Genomic DNA, 19,172 nt, shown 5'->3' on the forward strand with positions numbered 1-19,172 from the left:
GCACACCGCGCTCTCATCCGCCCCACCCCCGCGCGGCCCCATCCGCCCCCGCGGCCAGCCCGGGGAGGGTCGAGCGATGCCTCGCGCCTGCGCCTCACTGACTTCCTGCCGCGGAACGCCCCACCCACTCACGAGAAGCCCGCCTCCGGAGAGCGCGTAAGACCCGCCCGTCGCACGCGATTGGTCGGGCAGCCGAGCCGTTGGCTTCCAGACCCGCCTCTCCACCGCCTCTCCGGTTTCCCAGGGCGGATGCGCTTGCGCTCAGCTGCCTGGGCGGGCTGAGAGGCGCGGGTTAAAAAGTCTGGTTCCAAGTTTGGAGAGAGCGAGAGAGAGAGAGGGAGAGCAAGCGAGCGCGTCTCAGACCTCGGTACCCGTGAGCGGGGAGGAGGCTGAAGAGAACGACGCGGCGGCTGGGCAGCACCCAGACCGCCAGAGCAAACTCAGGCTTCCGGAGCTCGGGAGTGCGTGACGTGCCTGGGCAAGGCAGGAGCGCCTGCAAACGGGCTGCTCTTGGCTAGTGCGAGAAGTCCGAGGCGGTAAAGGGGGCCCGAACGACCCGACGCAAGATGGCGAGTAAAGAGAGTAAGGAGGCCCTGCCTGGCGGCGCGCGCCGGGGCTTGCGGTGGGCGGCGGGCGCGCGAGGCCGCGCGGCACGCGTCGACGAAAGGCGCGAATTGGCCTGAGGAGCAGGGGGCGGGGCTGGGCTCGAGGCTGGGCGCGCGTTTCGAGGGGGCCCTGCGCGGGACGGGGCCTGCTCCCTGAGGGCTGCGAGCACTTCCGGAGCCGGGCGCGGGCCCGAGGAGTAGGCCCTCTCCCCCTTTTTTTCTCTCCCCTCTCCGCGCGCGCGCGCGGCCTAGCTCCCTCCCGCGCCCTTGGCTCGGGGGCGCAGGCGGTCGCTGCGGAGAAGTAAGTGGCGCGGATCGTTTCGTGCGCGTGTTTGTCGTCCGCCTGGGGGGTCGCGGCCCATGTCCATGTTGGGAGACGGGGTGGGGGTGGGGAGGCTCTGGAGGCTGCCGGACTATGGCTGCCGCTGCTGGCGTGGTGGGAGCTGGGACCTGCTCCGAAGTGGAGATGGAGGAAGCAGGCCTGTGGGGGTTCTGCTACACGTGGATTTGTCTATCCGGGTGGGTCGTGGCGCCCTTTTACAATAGTGGTCGTCTTAGAACAGGTGCGAACAAGCTCTAAAAGGCTGAAAAATCCCGATGTTAATGCAGTTAACGACCCCAATTCAGTAAACGGCAAGGGAAACTGCTCTTGAAAGTGGAGGTGAAAAAGCTTCCTGGTGTTCGTATTTATCTTCACTTTCTGGAAGAGCAGTTGGTGTGCGTGTAATAGGTAAAATGAAAGACTAGGTAAGGTGTGGCTGTCGAGGTGACCTCCAGTATCCGTATCTATAGTTTAACTTCGATCGTTCTCAGCCACTTAATTGTGGGCTTTCTCCGAATTTCAGTGTTTGAAGATACTGTGGAGGAGCGTGTCATCAACGAAGAATATAAAATCTGGAAGAAGAATACACCGTTTCTGTATGACCTGGTTATGACCCATGCTCTTCAGTGGCCCAGTCTTACCGTTCAGTGGCTTCCTGAAGTGACTAAGTAAGGGTTTCTAGCAACTTTAATTTCGTGTAGATTTAAGTACCGTGTAAAATTTTCTAGGTTTCTTTTGTTATTTTACACACAGAACATAAATGTGTAATCAGTTAGGCTGTGGGTGAGGTATCAAGTGGTTTTTTATGTTCAAATTTTAAGATTTTTGAGGTGTTTTCTATCGTAGAAGTTTGTTGAGGGGAGAAAAGAATCTATTGTGATACTGGTGATGTTTTTAGGAAATGCTCAGTATTTTGTCATTCCATGGGCTGTATTGTATTAGACCAGCATCTCTGGGCTCCAGATGAATACATTACTTTCAAACTTGATAGTAAATAATACATAACAAAAGCTATTATGGCTTGATGCAATTTTGGTAACTGAACACAACATGTGTATGACACTTTAAAATGTGAATATATGTATATTATATATTTAATTATTAATAAAGGGGGAAAGAATTTGGCAATAGTTGACCAGAGAAAGAATGATTTGGTTTCAGTATGGAATTCAGATTGAGATTCTTGTGACATGCTTTTCTTGAATATTTGTAGTGTTTGTCTGGCATAATTGCTGATATTTACTGAGCACTTAGAATAGTACCGGACACATCTGAGGAGTTTAAGCCTTATAACAGAACTACGATTGTGGTACATTTTACCCTAGATTACCAACAACTAAAAGGGCTGAGAAGTTATGTGTTCTGCTCAAGCGCACACTACTGGTGATTGAATGGCTTACAAACCGGGACTCAACCAACCCAAACCGGTTAGCTCCAGAATCAAGGCAGCGCCTGCATTAGACTGCCTTTATCATATAGACATGCATCTTTTCTAATAGGAATATGGTCACATACCTTAAAAGTGTATTGAATAATTTTTGTATTGTGAGCCTATAATTAAGATTAAATGCAACTAATATACAAGGAAGATTTTGTGATCAGTTGTAAAAGAAAGCCAGTTTTAAGTAAAATCACTTAAAATGGCTAGATTCCATACATGAACACCAATTTAACAGACGAGGACTGTCTTAAAACTCTGATTTTTTTTTTATTTGCAGGTTATTTTTATCTGAAAAGTTCATTTTAAAAATGTAAATGTACAGATGTGAGAAGAGCCTTGAATGGCTTAATAATGGGGGCTTATAGGCAATGATTTCTTTTTTTTTCAACACTGGAGGTGGGTCAAACCCAGAGCCTCAGCATGGTAGGCATGTGCTTTGTGGCTAAAGTGTCTTTGAACAGATTCTAAAATAGACTGAAGGCTAGCAAGGTAGCCCAGCATGGTAAAGGCACTTTCTTCCAAGCCTAAGGGCTTGAGTTGTCTTCTGATGTACACTGTTGCAGACATAGTTATTCACACACAATGAGTAAGTGAATAGTATAAAAAAAATAGATTGAGCTTGTGTGGTGGTGTATGACTGTAATTCCAATTTATAGACCTAAGTAATATTCTTACTTTGTTTTTCAAGGTGGTTTCTCTGTCTAACAGTGCTCTGGCTGTTTTGGACTTGCTTTGTAAACCTGGCTGGCCTTGAACTCCCAGAAAGTCGCCTACCTCTGCCTCAGGAGTTCTGGGATTAAAGGTGTATACCACTGCCACCTGGCAAGGCTCTGCTTAAGGAAAAGAAAGAAAGAAAACAACAAAGGGCCAGAGAGAAAGTTCAGTGGTTAAGAGTACTTGCTACTCCAGAGTACCTGGTTTTGATTTTAAGCACCCACCTGGTGTCTGTAATTGAGGTTCTAGGGGATCTGATGCTCTTTCCTTACTTATGATGCAGGCATGGGACATTCACGTGATGACCAGACACACAAGCAGGGAAAACATTCATATGCTTAAAGAATAAAAACGAAAACAAAAAAAAAATGAACCTGTACACAAGAGTATTCAGGTTCTTTGGGATATAATTGCATTTGTCTTTTTGTTTTCTCATTAAAAATTAACAGTTTGTGTTTTTTAAAAATATTTTTTACTTCAGCGTAACAGTAAGAGTGGGGACTTCAATGTCAGAGACCTGTTTGAATCTTGGCCTTTGTTTATTAGCTTTGTTGTTAAGGCAGGTTGTTTAGACTTGGTCTCCTTTAGTTGTCTTATCTACAGATAACTGAAGATGTTAGTACCGGCCTACATACATTTGGAGGAAATTAAGGTCCTGCACAGTAGTTTTTATTCTACTTGTGTAAAGTAAAAACAGTTTAGTGACAACATACCCTGTTTTTAACTTTTTTTAAAGACAGGGTCTTACTGTGTAGCCCTGGCTGGCCTGGAACTCATTGTGTCCATAAGGCTAGCCTGGAACTGTTACACTCCTCCTCTGCTTCCAAAGTGCTGGGATCAAAAGTGTGTGCTACTATGCCCATCCTGGTCAGAAATAACTTTTAAGTGTTGAAATAGCGCTTTATTTGGACTTCAATGAAGGCTTTTTTTCCTTTAGACATAGTCTCATTATATAGCCCTGACTAGCTTAAAACCTGAGATCTGCTTGTCTCTGCCTCCAGAGTGCTGGCTGGCATTAAAGGCTTGTGTTACCAAACCTAGTAAAAACTGTTTTTATTTTACCTATGATGTATTAAGGAATATTCAGTCTATATTATTTAATACTACATAAGGGATGTTCAGTTTTTATTATTTTATGTAGTGCTTGGGACCAGAGTCTGCATTATGTAGAATTTTATTTGCATATAATTAATGTGCTGTCTTGAGGATGGGACTCAAGTCTATATATAGCCTAAAAATGATTTTACACTGTATTTTCAATTCCACCTTTGATTAAACAGTCACATGAGGTCAGGCATGGAATTTTCCATCTATAGCCTTGTGTCAGCATTCAACAAATATCAGATATTGGAGCATTTTGGGTTAGAGATGCTCAGCTGTTAGTTTTGTATGTTACCCTCAGCACAGACAGGTTACCTTTTTTTTTTTTTTTTTAACATGGGGGATGGATACATCGTAGGATGTTACGTAGGTCAGAGGACAACTTCTAGGAGTCAGTTTGTGAGTTCTGAGGATTAGACTCATTGTCAGATTAACATTTAGGAATTTAACCAAAGATAAATATATAAGTTAGAAAGTAAAATTTTTTTGAAACAGGGTTTCCACTCTTGCTATTCTAGAACTTGGTATTGCAGACTAAGTGGGTCTTACTCAGCCTCCCAAGGACTGGGATTAAAGGCATGCACCACCATGCTCTGCCTAAAAGTATTACTTGTATACAAAGAAATTGTGAACTAAAATTGTGGGGTTTTTCAGAGGCTTGGATATTAATAAGAAAACACAAAGCCCATGAATTATTGAATATTGAGGACTGCTTTGTGGGGTTTCATTTTGAAGGTATGAAGTGAAGGCCTGGGTTTATCACCATATACAATAGTGGAAATGTTGGCTGATTTTACAGAATGCCTGCCTTTGAGTAACAAGACCCCACTTTGCCTCGAATCCTTCTGCCTGTATTTAACATACTTTCTAATGATTACTTGGACTTATCCAAATAATTAATTTAGCTTTTTAAAATTTATAAATAATTTCTTAACAGTCAGTACAAAAGTATATGGTGTGGAGAATAAGCTTCAAGGCTGGTAATTCCTAATTCCCCCTAGCAGAGGCACATTACAATTTCTTGTCCATCTTTACGGAATACTGAAGTACATTTACCTTCCTCTCCCCACCTTTTTTTGAATCCAGGGCCTCAAAGATTGTTATTCAAGTACTCTACTACCAAGCATTATTCTTAGGCTTAACAAATACACAAGTTTTTCTCTTTTCTTTATTTTTTCTTTCTTCTTTTTTGTTTGTTTGGTTTTTTTTCAAAACCGTTTCTCTGTGCAACCTTTGCTGTCCTGGATCTGCTTTATAGACCAGGCTGGCCTTGAACTTACAGAGATCTACCTACTTGAGTGCTGGGATTACAGGTGTGTACCCCTGCACCCTGCACCTGGCAACCACAGGTTTCATTTTAAATAAAGTCTCAGTTGCTAGAGGTGTCCTTGAACATGGAATCCTCCTGCCTCACTTTCTGAGTAACTAGGATTACAAGGCTGCCCTACAAGACCTGGCTTTGTTGGATTGTTTATTTTTTGAGACCAACTGACTTCAGGTCCACTATGCAGTCAAAGATGACCTCTGACTTTCAGTTCCTGGGAATTATGTTTTATGGTAGGAAGTTATTGACTTAAGTTTTTATGAAGAATCTATTAGAAAGCCAGTTGTGGTGGCACACAACTTAAATCTCAGTGCTTAGAAGGCAGAGGCAGCAGGATCTCTTTGAGTTTGAGGACAGCTTACTCTACATAAATTCTAGAACAGCCAGGGTTACATAAACCCAGTCTCTCCAAACAAGAATATATTGGAGACTCTACTACCAATATGCTGACACATACCCATTTATAAAGATACCACACAATTCTATTTATGAATACAGTTTATGTCACTGTTTCCTTTTTTATGATTATTTAGGTTGTTTCTGATCTTTTGCTGCTACAAACAGTACTGCTGGAAAGTCTTGTAATAGAGCATATTTTTGTGTCAGTTTCTTAGCAGTGCAGTTACTTGGTGAAAGGATTCTGTTACTAAAGATAGATGGGTTCTTTTTAAACTTGAGGTAAATAAGGTCTATTTTACTGTGTAGCTCTGGCTGACCTGGACCATATTGTATAGACCAGTGAGGGGGTCCTCTAACCCCCAGAGATCAAACTGCCTCAGCCATGAAGTGTAATGGGATTAAAGATGTACATCACCATGCCTAGTTTAGATAGATTTGTTTTACCATCAGTTCCTTTGTGTCTAGTATTGAGGAAAATGAGATCATACGTTTGGGAAAGTGGGTTGGTGGTTTTTTTGTTTGTTTGTTTTGGCTTGGTTTTTTGTTTCTTGAGAGTTTCTTTGTGCACCTCTGGATTTCTTGGAACTCGCTCTGTAGACTATGCTGGCCTCAAACTTAGATCCAACTGCCTCTGCCTCCCAAGTGCTGGTATTAAAGGTGTGTGCCACCATTGTGTGGAGTAGGTTTTGTTTATAGCAATGGAGATAGAGATTCTTATAAAGAGTAAAATAATCTTTATGTGATAATTAAGTCACGTGAAACTAGAATTTTAAGATTCCCCCAGTTTAGCTGGTAAAGTGCTTAGAAAAGTCCTGTGATAAACTAAACTATCCGCTTTATTATACTTTTCTGTTTTTTCCTACTTAACCCTATTAAAAATAGTCACTTTTTGTTTTCTCTCCCAAAACAAGTCCCTTATGGCATATAATTAACATCTCTTTCATTTTTTTAAGCTGCTGTTTTCTAAAGATCTTAACTTGTTCTAGTTCTAAAGTACATTTTTAAGGGTCCCCCCCCCCATTCTCCAACACTAGAGACTGAGCCCAGGGTTTCATACATCAGAGTTAAATGTACTATATTCCCAATACCATTTTTGTTTTGAGTCAGGGTCTCTACTTAGTTGTACACACTGGTCTTGAACTCACTGCATGGTTCTGTCAGTCCATAATTTGTGATCTTCCTCCTTTAGTGGCGTGAATAGTTGAGATTATAGAGGTAGGCCACCCAGCTAGAGCCTAAAATTTCTGTTATTTTTGCTGAGTAAAAAAATAAGTGCATATTCCTGTCCTCACTCCAAGCCATATCATATTTTTGGCTAACTGTACATGTCATCTACTAATACCTACCCCCTAATGTTACTGTTGCTCAGCCACGTCTTTACCTATTCTGTTCAGCAGTTGTGTATGTTCTATTTTATCATAAACTTTTAACCTGAGAGAACTTAATTTTCTAAGTTATTACTAAATGACATGCAGAGACATAATCTCCAACCCTTTTTTGGTTGTTACTAAAAGTCACTGGTTTCTTCATACAAGTGAAATTTAGGAACAAACAGATAAATGACCTAACTTGTCTGATGTTGGGACCTAGAGCCCTGCTTCCCTGTGGGATTATAGAGCAAAGTTGAAAATTGCTGTTGTATATAAGATAAATGAGAAAGCATTGTTGATATGTAGCAGTGCAAAAATTGCTGTTTGAACCATGGTCCCAAGAGGCACTGGCAAGTTCTACAGCTTCCTGGTGAATTTCCATAGAACAAGGTAATAAAAACACTTACTTTGAGAATCTTCATTCCATAGGCATCATAAACACAAATAAATGGTTTTATGTTATGCCATTTGCACTTAACCTATTTTTTAGGTAAAGAAAATGAGATTGGAGAGAGTTGTGCTTTAAACACTTACATATAGCTAGTTTTAGTTTGAACCAGGACATAAAACCCATTTTTCCTTATTTAATGCTTTACTTATTCCATTTTACTGGAAAAACAGAAATGTCTAGCATATTAAAACGTCAGCTTTATTAAACTGGGTCAATAGTCTGAGGTATAATTTGAGTAGGAAGTTGAGATATATGAGTGTAGAATCAGTGATGGATTGCTATGTAGATAGATGTTGCTGTGTTTGGTGAGTCAGATCTACTGTCTTTAGTGCTGCTGTAGGAAAAGTAGCATTCAAAATGATAATTGAGGACAAGGAAGATGACTCTTCAAGGGGGAAGGGACCTAAACACAGCTGAGCATGGTGGTGCAGGCCTATAATCTCCGCGTTCAGGGAGACAGAGGCTGTGATAAGTCCTACAAAGGGCTGCAAAGTGATTCCAGGATATACAGTGTAGGCTACACAGAGAAATCCTGTCTTACAAAAAGAAAACAAAACAAAACCCTAAACTCTCTTCATATAGAATGTTTTCTTATATTTGAACGTATGGTATAATAAGGTTGGTAATTAAAGAGATTTTAATGTATTTTGAGGGAACCACACTGAATTTGTTACAGGATTAGTGTGACTTTTTTTTCTCCTAAACAGACCAGAAGGAAAGGATTATGCCCTTCATTGGCTTGTGCTGGGCACTCACACATCTGATGAGCAGAATCATCTGGTGGTTGCTCGTGTTCATATTCCCAATGATGATGCACAGTTTGATGCTTCCCATTGTGACAGTGACAAGGGAGGTGGGTATACTACATATTTCAATATTGATGTCAAGGGGGGTATTCCTCTTAGAATATATATTAAAAATTTACATTGTTAGCTTTTGGCTTAGCAATAGGTTTTCGCAGTAACATTTATAGGACTGAAATCTAGGATCTGTTGCAAAACAGGTGGTTCATGGGGAATTGGTTAAGCACATTATGGTATGTTTAAAATGTTACTTAGCAATCAAGAATGAGAAGAAAAACTATACAAATGGTGTGGAAGGTGAAAATTTTGTGAATAATCAGGTCTTAACTAAAAAGACTAGTTTAAAAATATTTTTATATCCAAGGTAGAACTGACTATTAACATGAGATAGCTATTCATATAATTCAAATGGGCTTTGAGAATAAATTCCATCAAGCAGGTAACCTGTATTTTAGAGATTTTCTTTTTCCTCAATTTGTGTTCTATTCTGTCAAGGTAAAAATATTGGGTTTATTGAACTAAATGACTTCTGAGTTTTAATTCTGAGTGTGTGTGTTTTATGTTTCCTCACATTAGAATTTGGTGGCTTTGGTTCTGTAACAGGAAAAATTGAATGTGAAATTAAAATTAATCATGAAGGAGAAGTAAACCGTGCTCGTTATATGCCACAGAACCCTCACATCATTGCCACAAAAACACCATCTTCTGATGTATTGGTTTTTGACTATACAAAACACCCCGCTAAACCAGGTACGTAATAATAAAGCCAGGCCATTGCTTAAACATGTTTCTTTTTACATTTCTTATTAATTAGTATTATTTATTACAATTTATTCATTTTGTATCCCAGGTGGGGCCCCCTCCCTCATCTCTTCACAATCCCACTCTTCCCTCTTCTCTCCCTATGCCCCTCCCCTCGTCCATTAATAGGGAAGGACCTCCTCCCCTTCTGTCTGACCCTAGCCTATCAGGACTGGCTGCATAATGTTCGTAGCAGCTCTGTTTGTAATAGCCAGAATCTGGAAACAACCCAGATGTCCCTCAATGGAGGAATGGATACAGAAATTATGGTACATCTACACAATAGAATACTACTCAGCTATTAAAAACCAGGAAATCATGAAATTTGCAGGCAAATAGTGGGAACTAGAAAAGATCATCTTGAGTGAGGTAACCCAGAAGCAGAAAGACACACATGGGATATACTCACTCATAAGTGGTTATTAGACATGTAAGATGGGATAAACGTACTAAAATCTGTACTCCTAAAGAAGTTATACATCTTTCTTGATTTGAGATGATAATATTTTAAAAATCATTTAACGTGCTGTACTCTGAACATTGGAGAGATGGCTCAGCAGCAGTTAAGAACCTTAGCTGTTCTTTAGAGGACCTTGGTTTGATTCCCAGCACCCACATGACAGCTTACAGCACTCTAACTCTGGGCCTTTGTGTGTACCATGTATGTATGTTGTACGCAGATATACAGATAGGCCAAACACCTGTACCCAAAACAATTTAAAAACTAAAGTAGTATGCTGTGTAACTCTTTTACAAAATTGAGGGATCCCATAGACACCTTCAAGTTAGTAATTTGCTAGAACCTAACAGCAGGTTATACTTGCAGTGTGTTTTTATTACAGCAAAGTTTCCAGAGCAGAAGCAGAAAGGACAACTTGTCCGTTAGGTAGATAGGTCTCCAGAGGGTACACAAACAGGTTTCTGAGTACTTCCTTTTTGGGGTCAAACAGGACATGTTCTTTGTACAGTAGAAAACCACAGGAATATATGGTAAGTGACTGTCCAGCGAAATCTGGCCTCAGCCCAGGGTCTGGAGTTTCTATTGAAAATCTTGTCCGTAGGCTATGTGTACACTTACAGTAATGAAATCCAACAGCTTCAATAATGAAGTTAGATGAATCCTTGAAAAAATGACCTTACAACAAGTTGCTACAGCATGCCTTCACTGCTCTGAGCATGTTACATTCTGAAAGGTTGGCCAAGGGATATTCAAGAACTGAATGAGTAACCTGACCTCCTATGGTAGATATATTTCTAAAGCTTGCCTTAGGTTGAGATAAGGTGGGGTTGCTATTACACAGTTTTAATGGAAATAGCTGTAGTTCTCAAGATTTCTGTATTGGTGATGGCGTTAAGTTTTCTTTTTTTCCAAAACCAATCAAAGCACTTGTGGATTAGCTGTAGTCCTTGTTTTTGTATAATTGCTGTTAGGGCTCTTACAAATTCTGATAAACAGATAACTTGGTGGTTAATGTGTTTCCTTTTTCTCTTAGATCCAAGTGGAGAGTGTAATCCTGATCTTAGACTAAGAGGTCACCAAAAGGAAGGCTATGGTCTTTCCTGGAATTCTAATTTGAGTGGACATCTCCTGAGTGCATCTGATGACCATGTAAGAACCATGTTTGTTTGTTTGTTTGTTTTGTTCTGTTTTTGTTTTTGTTGTTTTGTTTTTAGTGGCTGTGTCTTTTTAAAGATTATTTATTTTTTAAGGTTATGTATTTATTATTTATACAATATTCTGACTGTATGCCAAAAGAGGGTACCAGAGCTCATTATAGATGGTTGTGAGTGACCATGTGGTTGCTGGGAATTGAACTCAGGACCTTTGGAAGAACAACCAGTGCTCGTAACCTCTGAGCCATCTCTCCAGCCCCCAATTGCTGTGTCTTAAATTGAGAGTGAAAATGTCACAGACAGATCTAAGCTAAAGGATCTCAGTCGAGATAGAAATTTTTCTAATAAAATTCTATAGATTGTTGTGTTAATATTTTCTGTCAGACTACTCTGTTAGAGTCTTAATGATTTAGCAAAGCTCTTTTGAAGATTGGGGGTTTACTAAACCATTTTTTAAAAGAAGACTGCCAGATTAACCTTTTCATTTATTATTTGTGTAAAAGTTGATGGGTTTTATTTTGTTCAAAAGTTGTATATCTATTGCCACTAATTTTAGATTATTATTATTAGGTGTTCCAAGGTGAAATTCCTTAGATTTTAAGCAGTTACTCCTTGCTTCCCTTTTACTAGTAACAGCTGTAACTAACTCACTATGGTCGATGGCCTCCTAAACTTTTGGCTCTGACAGTTTTACAATACCAGATTCCCTCTTATGGAATGGGCATCTCAAATCCAAATAAGAAAGTGATGTGTTCTCCAACAGTCTTGCCACTGTAACACCAGTGTGCACATACTGCCTTGGTATGCAGAGTCCAGAGCGGAATAAGATTGTTAATGATCTTTCTACCCCAGCTACCAGCATAGCACCTGTGGCACCAGGAGGGCTAGCCAGCAAGTAATAAAAGCTTCTGGCTCAGTTCTAGCTTGATTTCTGTTCTGCAACCATAGGATGTGCTGTCTTCAACAGTAGGATCTTAACCATTTAGTTTTGGTTGGCAATCATAATAGCAGTTGTCTATATTTTTTTGGGGGGGGGGTGATATGTTCCTAAATAAGATGGTAGCTTTTAAATCTGGCGTTTTCATAGGTTTTATTTTTTCCTTTTTCCTTAGACTGTTTGCCTATGGGATATAAATGCAGGACCAAAGGAAGGCAAAATTGTGGATGCTAAAGCAATCTTTACTGGCCACTCAGCTGTTGTAGAGGATGTGGCCTGGCATCTGCTGCATGAGTCCTTGTTTGGATCTGTTGCTGATGATCAGAAACTTATGATGTAAGATGGAATGCTCAGTGGAAACTTAATGGGTGATCTGGATGACCACCAGTGATTGGTAGACTGATTGAATTCTATTTCTTGAAAGTTATGTATGGTTTTAAAGTGAGAAATAGTTTCTGGTGAGGTATACTTAATATACAGTCAGCTGCATATATGTAGTTTTTATACAAGCCTTACTTTGCTATATATATGGAAAAACAGTGTATTGTTTTATTAAAAAGGAAGAAAAATGTTTACGTAAATGTGAAGGAAAATTCTTGAACAGTGACAAATTCTAAATTTGTGATCCAGAGTTAACTGACTAGAGATCGGTAAAGGAGAGTATTTCCATGTGGCCATGGAGCTGCATTAAAATTACTGAATACTTCATGTTTCATAAGTAACTACTATACTACTGAGACAAGAGCGATATACTGAAATTTGGCAATGCTAATTACAGGTAAAAAAAATTACATCCTGTAGTCTTTATTTTGTGTACACTTAAAATAGTATGTAATTAAGATAGAAATCCAATAAAAAGGAACTAGAAGTAATAGCATTATGTAGAAGTTTAAAATATGTCATTTAGTAGACAAAGGCCCAAATTGCGGACAGTATATAGTTTGTGTACTTGTGAATGGGTGAGCACATCAGAATTTGTACAGAAAGGAATAACCTCTCTTAAGCCAAGTGTTTGGAGCTGTAGGTGCTGGTATATATACCTTGTCCCTCTGTTTCAGATGGGACACCAGATCCAATACCACTTCTAAGCCAAGCCATTTGGTGGATGCACACACTGCTGAGGTCAACTGCCTCTCATTCAATCCCTACAGCGAGTTCATTCTAGCAACTGGCTCTGCAGATAAGGTTTCATTGTTTGTTTCTTTTCTTTTTTGTGTTTACCAAGGTTGTTTTGTACTTTAATAGGCATTTTAAAGATTGTACATTAAGTATAGAAGTCATTTTTGTTTGGTTTCTTCTCCATAGACTGTAGCTTTATGGGACCTGCGTAATCTAAAACTGAAACTCCATACCTTCGAATCACACAAGGATGAAATTTTTCAGGTATGTGTGAGTATATGCATGCTGAGGCAGATATGGGGAAGGACGTTAGAGGATACTTTCTGGGAGTAAATTTTATCCTACTTCCTTGGGATCAATTGGTGACTGAACTCAAATTGTCAGGTTGTTTTGTGGCAAGCACTTCTATTCTTTAAGTTGTCTTGCCAGCCCGGTTTTTAGAAGTCTTTATTATGTCAGTGACTTTATAAAAGGGGAGAAATTTTAAGTCTTTTTTTTTTTTTTTTTGGTTGGGTTTGGATGTTAATTTCTTCTGAAAAAGTTCCTCTTGAATCTACTATATGAAACTCTTAGGATGTGGATTTTTGTTGCTGCCATTGTTTTGGAAGGCTTGCTCAGTCCAGAAGTACACCTTCAAGGATTCTTCAGTTAAAAATGCCATTGTGGTGGATGCACTAGTAAAATGGTCTTATACATGGTTTTAGAACAGAGGTTATAGGTTTGGATAGGATAGGCTAAATAGTTTTAAAGGTTTTATGGCCCTGAAAAGTTTTCAAGAGTTCCTACCTGAGGTTTCTGTTGTTGTTGTTTTTGTTTTGGTTTGTTTTTGATTTTTCAAGACAGTGATTCTCTATGTAGCTCTGGCTGTCTTCTGTAGACCAGGCTGGCCTCCACTGCCTCTGCCTCCCAGGTGATACAAGACCTGATTTCTTAAGTACTAGAGAATTTGACTTCCTGGGCTTAAGAAGCTGGATCCTTTTGAGAGAGTACTTACAGACTTGGGGGATGTAGCTCAGTGGTAAAATAAGCACAAAGTGCCTCATTTAGTACTATTAAGGAGGCTTGGTGTAGGGTTCACTTGAGAGCCTCGGACAGTGAGATCTCTAGGCTGAGAAGTGGATACAGAATGTGAGGTAAAGAAATATGGATTAGAATGATAACTGCAAAGTAAGGAACAGAGGACTCTCAAATAAAATCTCAAAATATTTATTGCTAGGTTCACTGGTCTCCACATAATGAAACTATTCTGGCCTCAAGTGGTACTGATCGCCGCCTGAATGTGTGGGATTTAAGGTAATATAGGGTCTGGTAACAAGGTACTGCATAAATGTGCTAATCTTACAGTTTACATAAACCAGGAAAGCAATTTGTTAATCTAACTTCAATAAATTTTATGTAAGACTTTCTGTTATGTAATGCAGAGGTAAAACAGCAAATAACAGAAATGGCTCATGCATTTTGTATGAGTGTTTTGCCTGTGTGTATGTGTGTTCAGCATAATATATGCCAGGTGCTTCACAGCAGAAGAGGGCATCAGATCCCTGAAACTGGAATTAGGAGTAGTCGTACATGGATAGCACTATGTGGCTGCTGGGAAATAAAGCCCTGTAATGCAGGAGCAGCAAGTGCTCTTAACTTCTGAGCTACCTCTCTAGCCCTGAGTTTTGTTGTTGCTCAAGTGTAAAACTCTGTGTTATGTGCTTTGCAATTAAAATATCCTTTTGCTACAAATGACTAGGGATATAGCTCAGTGGTAGAGCTAGCATACAAAGACTGTGGGGTCAGTCTCCAGCAACACAAACATTAAAATATTAACTGTTTATGTATAGTGTTCTTCCTGCATGTACACCTGCATGCCAGAAGAGGGTACCAGATTTCATTATAGAGATTCTGTGTCTTTAGACAAATTCATATTACTGATGTGTAATTTGTATTTCACTGCTGGAAAGCAAAAGGCTTAAAGAGTATAGAGGGTGCACATTAATTATGTATATTTTTGTATTTGTGTTTTCCTTTTAATTCTAATGCATTTAAAGCCACAGTTAAAATATTGGAGAAATTTTGAGCTAATGTTTATTATAAGCAGTATTGCTTCGTTTTACAGCTTTAATTGAGTGGCTTTAGCCCATTTCCAGGAAATAAACAATTCATAATACAGTAATAAAAAAAATCTACCAAGCTGGGCGCAGTGGCACATGCCTATAATCCCAGCACTCTGAGAGGCAGAGCCAAGGGGATCTCTGCAAGTTTGAGGCTAGCCTGGTCTACAAAGTGAGTCCTGGACAGCCAAAGCTGCAAAGAGAACCCTGTCTGAAAAAAAAAACTGAAAATAAATAAAAATAAGTAAATCCTAAATCAGTTCTCAAACTTCCTAATGCTGTGGCCCTTTAATACAGTTCCTCACTCATATCATGGTGACCCCAATTATAGTTACTTTCATTGCTATTTTTTAACTGTAGCTTTGCTGCTGTTACGGATTGTAATGTAAAAATCTATTTTCAGATGGTCTTAGGCAACTGCTGTGAAAGAATGGATCATAAAGGATGGTAATTCATAGGTTGAGAACCACTTTTCCTGAGTGCTTCATATAGAGAAATACTTTACGGGTTGATAAAACATCATGCAATAAGACTTGAGTAATGAAAGCTTCATGTTCTTTCTTGTAGTAAAATTGGAGAAGAACAGTCAGCAGAGGATGCAGAAGATGGGCCTCCAGAACTCCTGGTATGCATTAGATTAAATATTATGCATTCTGAATTATTTCTCATTAGTCTATTGAAGGAATAGGTCAGAGCTTCAAGTTTTAGCTTGCCAATGAGATAAAAAAAAAAAAAAGAATTCTAGGAGTTCTTTGTGATTAGGCTCTGGCATTTATCAAAAATAGTAAATGGAGGCCCAGAAGGTTTTTGGAAATGTTTCAGTGAGGATGGAAAAGTTGTAATCACCTTTCTGTGAAACATGCCAGGCTTAGTAATGGTTCTTTGTCTCTTAATTGTTCAACATTTGTTTCCTCAAATCATTTGGCCATTATCTCTCTAACATGTTTAAATTAGCACTTGACTGAATATTTATTTAAAATCTTAAAGATAACCTTTGAGAGTAACCCCAAGACACAGGTGTTCACTGACTCCCACTTTGTAAGCTCCCTAGCCCCTAAGACTTCTGTGCCTAGCAGTTCCAGACAGAAATCAGGATGATAAGGAGTTTTAGATGACCAGGATGTTCGGTGTTTGTCATTACTGCTTAAAGAATAAGCCTACAACCCAGGAGGCTCACACATGAAGGCCATGACTTTTGAAGCCACATGGGGGAAGTGTGTGTGTGTGTGTGTGTGTGTGTGTGTGTGTGTGTGTGTGTGTGTGTGTGTGTTTTATGTGTATATTTTATTCTGATGGGAAAGGGGGAGTAAAATTTCTCAGTAAACTTACGTAACCAGATGGTGGCATCTAAATATTTTGAGGCTGACTTTTTCTGAAGTCCTGTTTGTGAATCAAAGCCTTCATGCCTTTTAAAGTATTTCCAGGAAGGCCTTTGTCTACAGCTAGTTTTCTCTTTATATATTACGCATTTGCAGTAATTTTAAAGTCCTTAAGGAAAACCATTAGGGGGCTAAAGAGATAGATAGCTCAGCAGTTAAAAATACCTACTGCTCTTGGCAGAGGATCAGAGTTCAGTTCCCAGTCCTCATGCCAGGTAACTGACTCACAATGGCCAGAGGGATGTGACATATCTGGCTTCCATGGGCACTGTACTCAAATGTACATAGTGACACATACCCATATAGTTAAAATAAATCTTTTTAAAAATCTATTAGGATTTTGCTGTGTTCGTAAGAAAGCTTGAAGTCAAAGGGCATTTATTTAAGTGTAGTAAATTATCACCTAGAGAGGCAGTTGAATGGATAAAAGCTAAGGGAGAGTCATGGGTTTGAACCTGGTCTACAGAGCAAGAACTTTCCCCACCCCCACCCTGGGAAAGAAAAAAACATGAAAGAGTGTTCATTTATAAAACTGTTTAGCATTTCACTTATGTGGAGATTGTTTCCTTTTTTCTTTTCTTTTTTGAGATGACTCTGTAGCCCTAGGCCTCAGTCTCAAGTGCGATTATTTAGGTGTAACCCCATCTAAGTCTGCTCATCTGTTTTTTAACTGATAAAATAATTAGGGAATTCATTTAGATTAAATACAACCTAATTGGCAGAAAACTTAGTTAAAGTCAAACTTTGTTAGTATGAAGAATATTAGGTATGGTACGGTTTTATAAGGTAGTCTTTTGTAGAAAGTAAGATTCCTTTACTATTCCTTGGTAAAGTTCATTGGCCACTGCAAGTCTTGGTACTTCATTTTAGTCCCATGTCACTATATTATGACATGGGAACATTAAGGAGAGGCTACTGTGAAAGGGCCAGAGAACCAGGGAGCTTCCTCAGTCAGGTTCATGGAAAAATACATGACCAGACATGTTGGAAATGCTTGGTTAATATACATTGTACTCAGTTTGGAAGGGGTAGCATATTTAAAAGAAAATGTTATGGGCAGAGGCCAGAGAACCTCAGGATGAAATATCCTACCTGCAACTTAAGATATGAATAACTTGCTGAGACATTTGAATGTGTGGGCAGTTTACAGGTGTTTGCTGTAGTATTCTAGTCTTTTTTCTGAAAGTTCAGAAGATTTCAGAATATTGTGGGTAGGAATACATTATATAGAGCTCGTGCCACTCTACCTCTTAAATTGTGGGACAGCCAAAAAAAAAATGGTCTAAAGTATTTCAAAGTCTTGGAAGTCTTAGAATAGGAAAGGATATGAAACCAAGACTTTTTTTTTATTATTAAGTTTATTCATGGAGGACACACTGCCAAGATTTCAGACTTCAGTTGGAACCCCAATGAACCTTGGGTCATTTGCTCAGTGTCTGAAGATAACATCATGCAGATATGGCAGATGGTGAGTTGAAATTTTTTTGTAATTCCTGTATAACCATTTCACTGGTGATAGGATGTAATAAATATTTTATTATTTAGGTGAGTGACTATTAAAGTTTTAAGATGGGAACAGTTTAACCTTTTGAGCCTACAAGATGGCTCATAAAACATATGATCTATGCCTGAAACCTATATAAAAGTAGAAGGAAAGATCACAGAGTTGTCTCCTGACCTCCACATTTGCACACATGTGTCACAATAGTAATAATAATTTGTTAAACCTTTTCCTTTTTAACAACCTAGTAAAGTTTAGCTCAATACCATTTTATTCACATTCATATAAACATGCAGTGTCTGTTCAACATTTATCATTGCACTGTTAGCTGGGATCTTGACATGTAGACATACTGGTCTCTGGCATCAGTGCTGTCACACCTTGAGGGTATGAGAAGGAAGTATTAAGTGTGCAAATGATGCTAAACTCTTACAAAAAACACTAAATATTTGGCATTTCTAAGGTTCTGAGTTAATTGTTGTTTTCAAGAAGATGCCTTTGCTGAACAGCAACTAAATAGTGTGTGCGTGACTGTCCTAGGTAACTACATATTGGCAAATAATTTAAAGGGTACCTGCCACTGAAACACATTGACAGTAAATTTTAAGATGTAGAGTCACCGATATAAAATCTATTTTTACCTGTGAATTTATTTGGTTGTTATCTCCAGGCTGAAAATATTTACAATGATGAAGAGTCAGATGTCACGACATCGGAACTGGAGGGACAAGGATCTTAAACCCAAAGTATGAGGTGTTTCTACTGAATGTATTGCTATATGAATGCTTGATTTATCAAGCGCCAAAATGTCATTGTATAGTAGGAAATGTAAGTGGGATGGCTTATGGCATTCTTTACCCTCTGATTCTAGCACTTTCAAGTGAGCTGTTGCATACTGTATCATACTGTAGCTATTTGGGGAGAAAAAGGAATGTTGCTTAAGAGAGGCATCATTATTGTTTTAAGATACACATTGCTGGGTATTGCCTTTGATTCAACTGTTTTAAGCCCTCATTTTCTCAAACTGTTAAGTGCTTGCTGAAGTTCCCAAATATGCAAGGATAACTTTTACACTTTTTCCTTCCAACACTTCTTGATTGGCTTTGCAGAAATAAAGTTTTAAAATAAAGTTTTGTTTTGTTCTTATAGAAGATGGGGAGGGGTGGATGTGTGTCCATGCTTCCATATCTCA

At 39.2% G+C, this 19,172-nt stretch overlaps 1 protein-coding gene across 1 annotated transcript; it reads left to right on the plus strand.

Annotated features, from left to right (window-relative positions):
- The first annotated feature begins 247 nt into the window (after positions 1 to 247).
- On the plus strand, positions 248 to 19,109 carry Rbbp7 (RB binding protein 7, chromatin remodeling factor). Its single transcript, XM_055615709.1, has 12 exons — positions 248 to 582; positions 1,451 to 1,595; positions 8,435 to 8,580; positions 9,107 to 9,280; positions 10,825 to 10,940; positions 12,058 to 12,218; positions 12,941 to 13,067; positions 13,188 to 13,265; positions 14,218 to 14,294; positions 15,668 to 15,725; positions 17,837 to 17,947; positions 18,651 to 19,109. The coding sequence occupies exons 1-12, from the start codon at positions 567 to 569 to the stop codon at positions 18,717 to 18,719; spliced, it is 1,278 nt and encodes a 425-aa protein (XP_055471684.1). The 5' UTR covers positions 248 to 566; the 3' UTR covers positions 18,720 to 19,109.
- Positions 19,110 to 19,172: the final 63 nt, after the last annotated feature.

This window comes from Psammomys obesus, unplaced genomic scaffold (assembly GCF_907164565.1).
Source record: "Psammomys obesus unplaced genomic scaffold, mPsaObe1.curated_primary_1811, whole genome shotgun sequence".
In the NCBI taxonomy this organism is placed as follows: Eukaryota; Metazoa; Chordata; class Mammalia; order Rodentia; family Muridae; genus Psammomys; species Psammomys obesus.

Coding starts and splice junctions, on each gene's coding strand:
- Rbbp7 (XM_055615709.1), top strand. Junction 9,281..10,824: donor AAAACACCCCGCTAAACCAG/GTACGTAATAAT, acceptor TTTTTCTCTTAG/ATCCAAGTGGAGAGTGTAAT. Junction 13,068..13,187: donor CAACTGGCTCTGCAGATAAG/GTTTCATTGTTT, acceptor TCTTCTCCATAG/ACTGTAGCTTTATGGGACCT.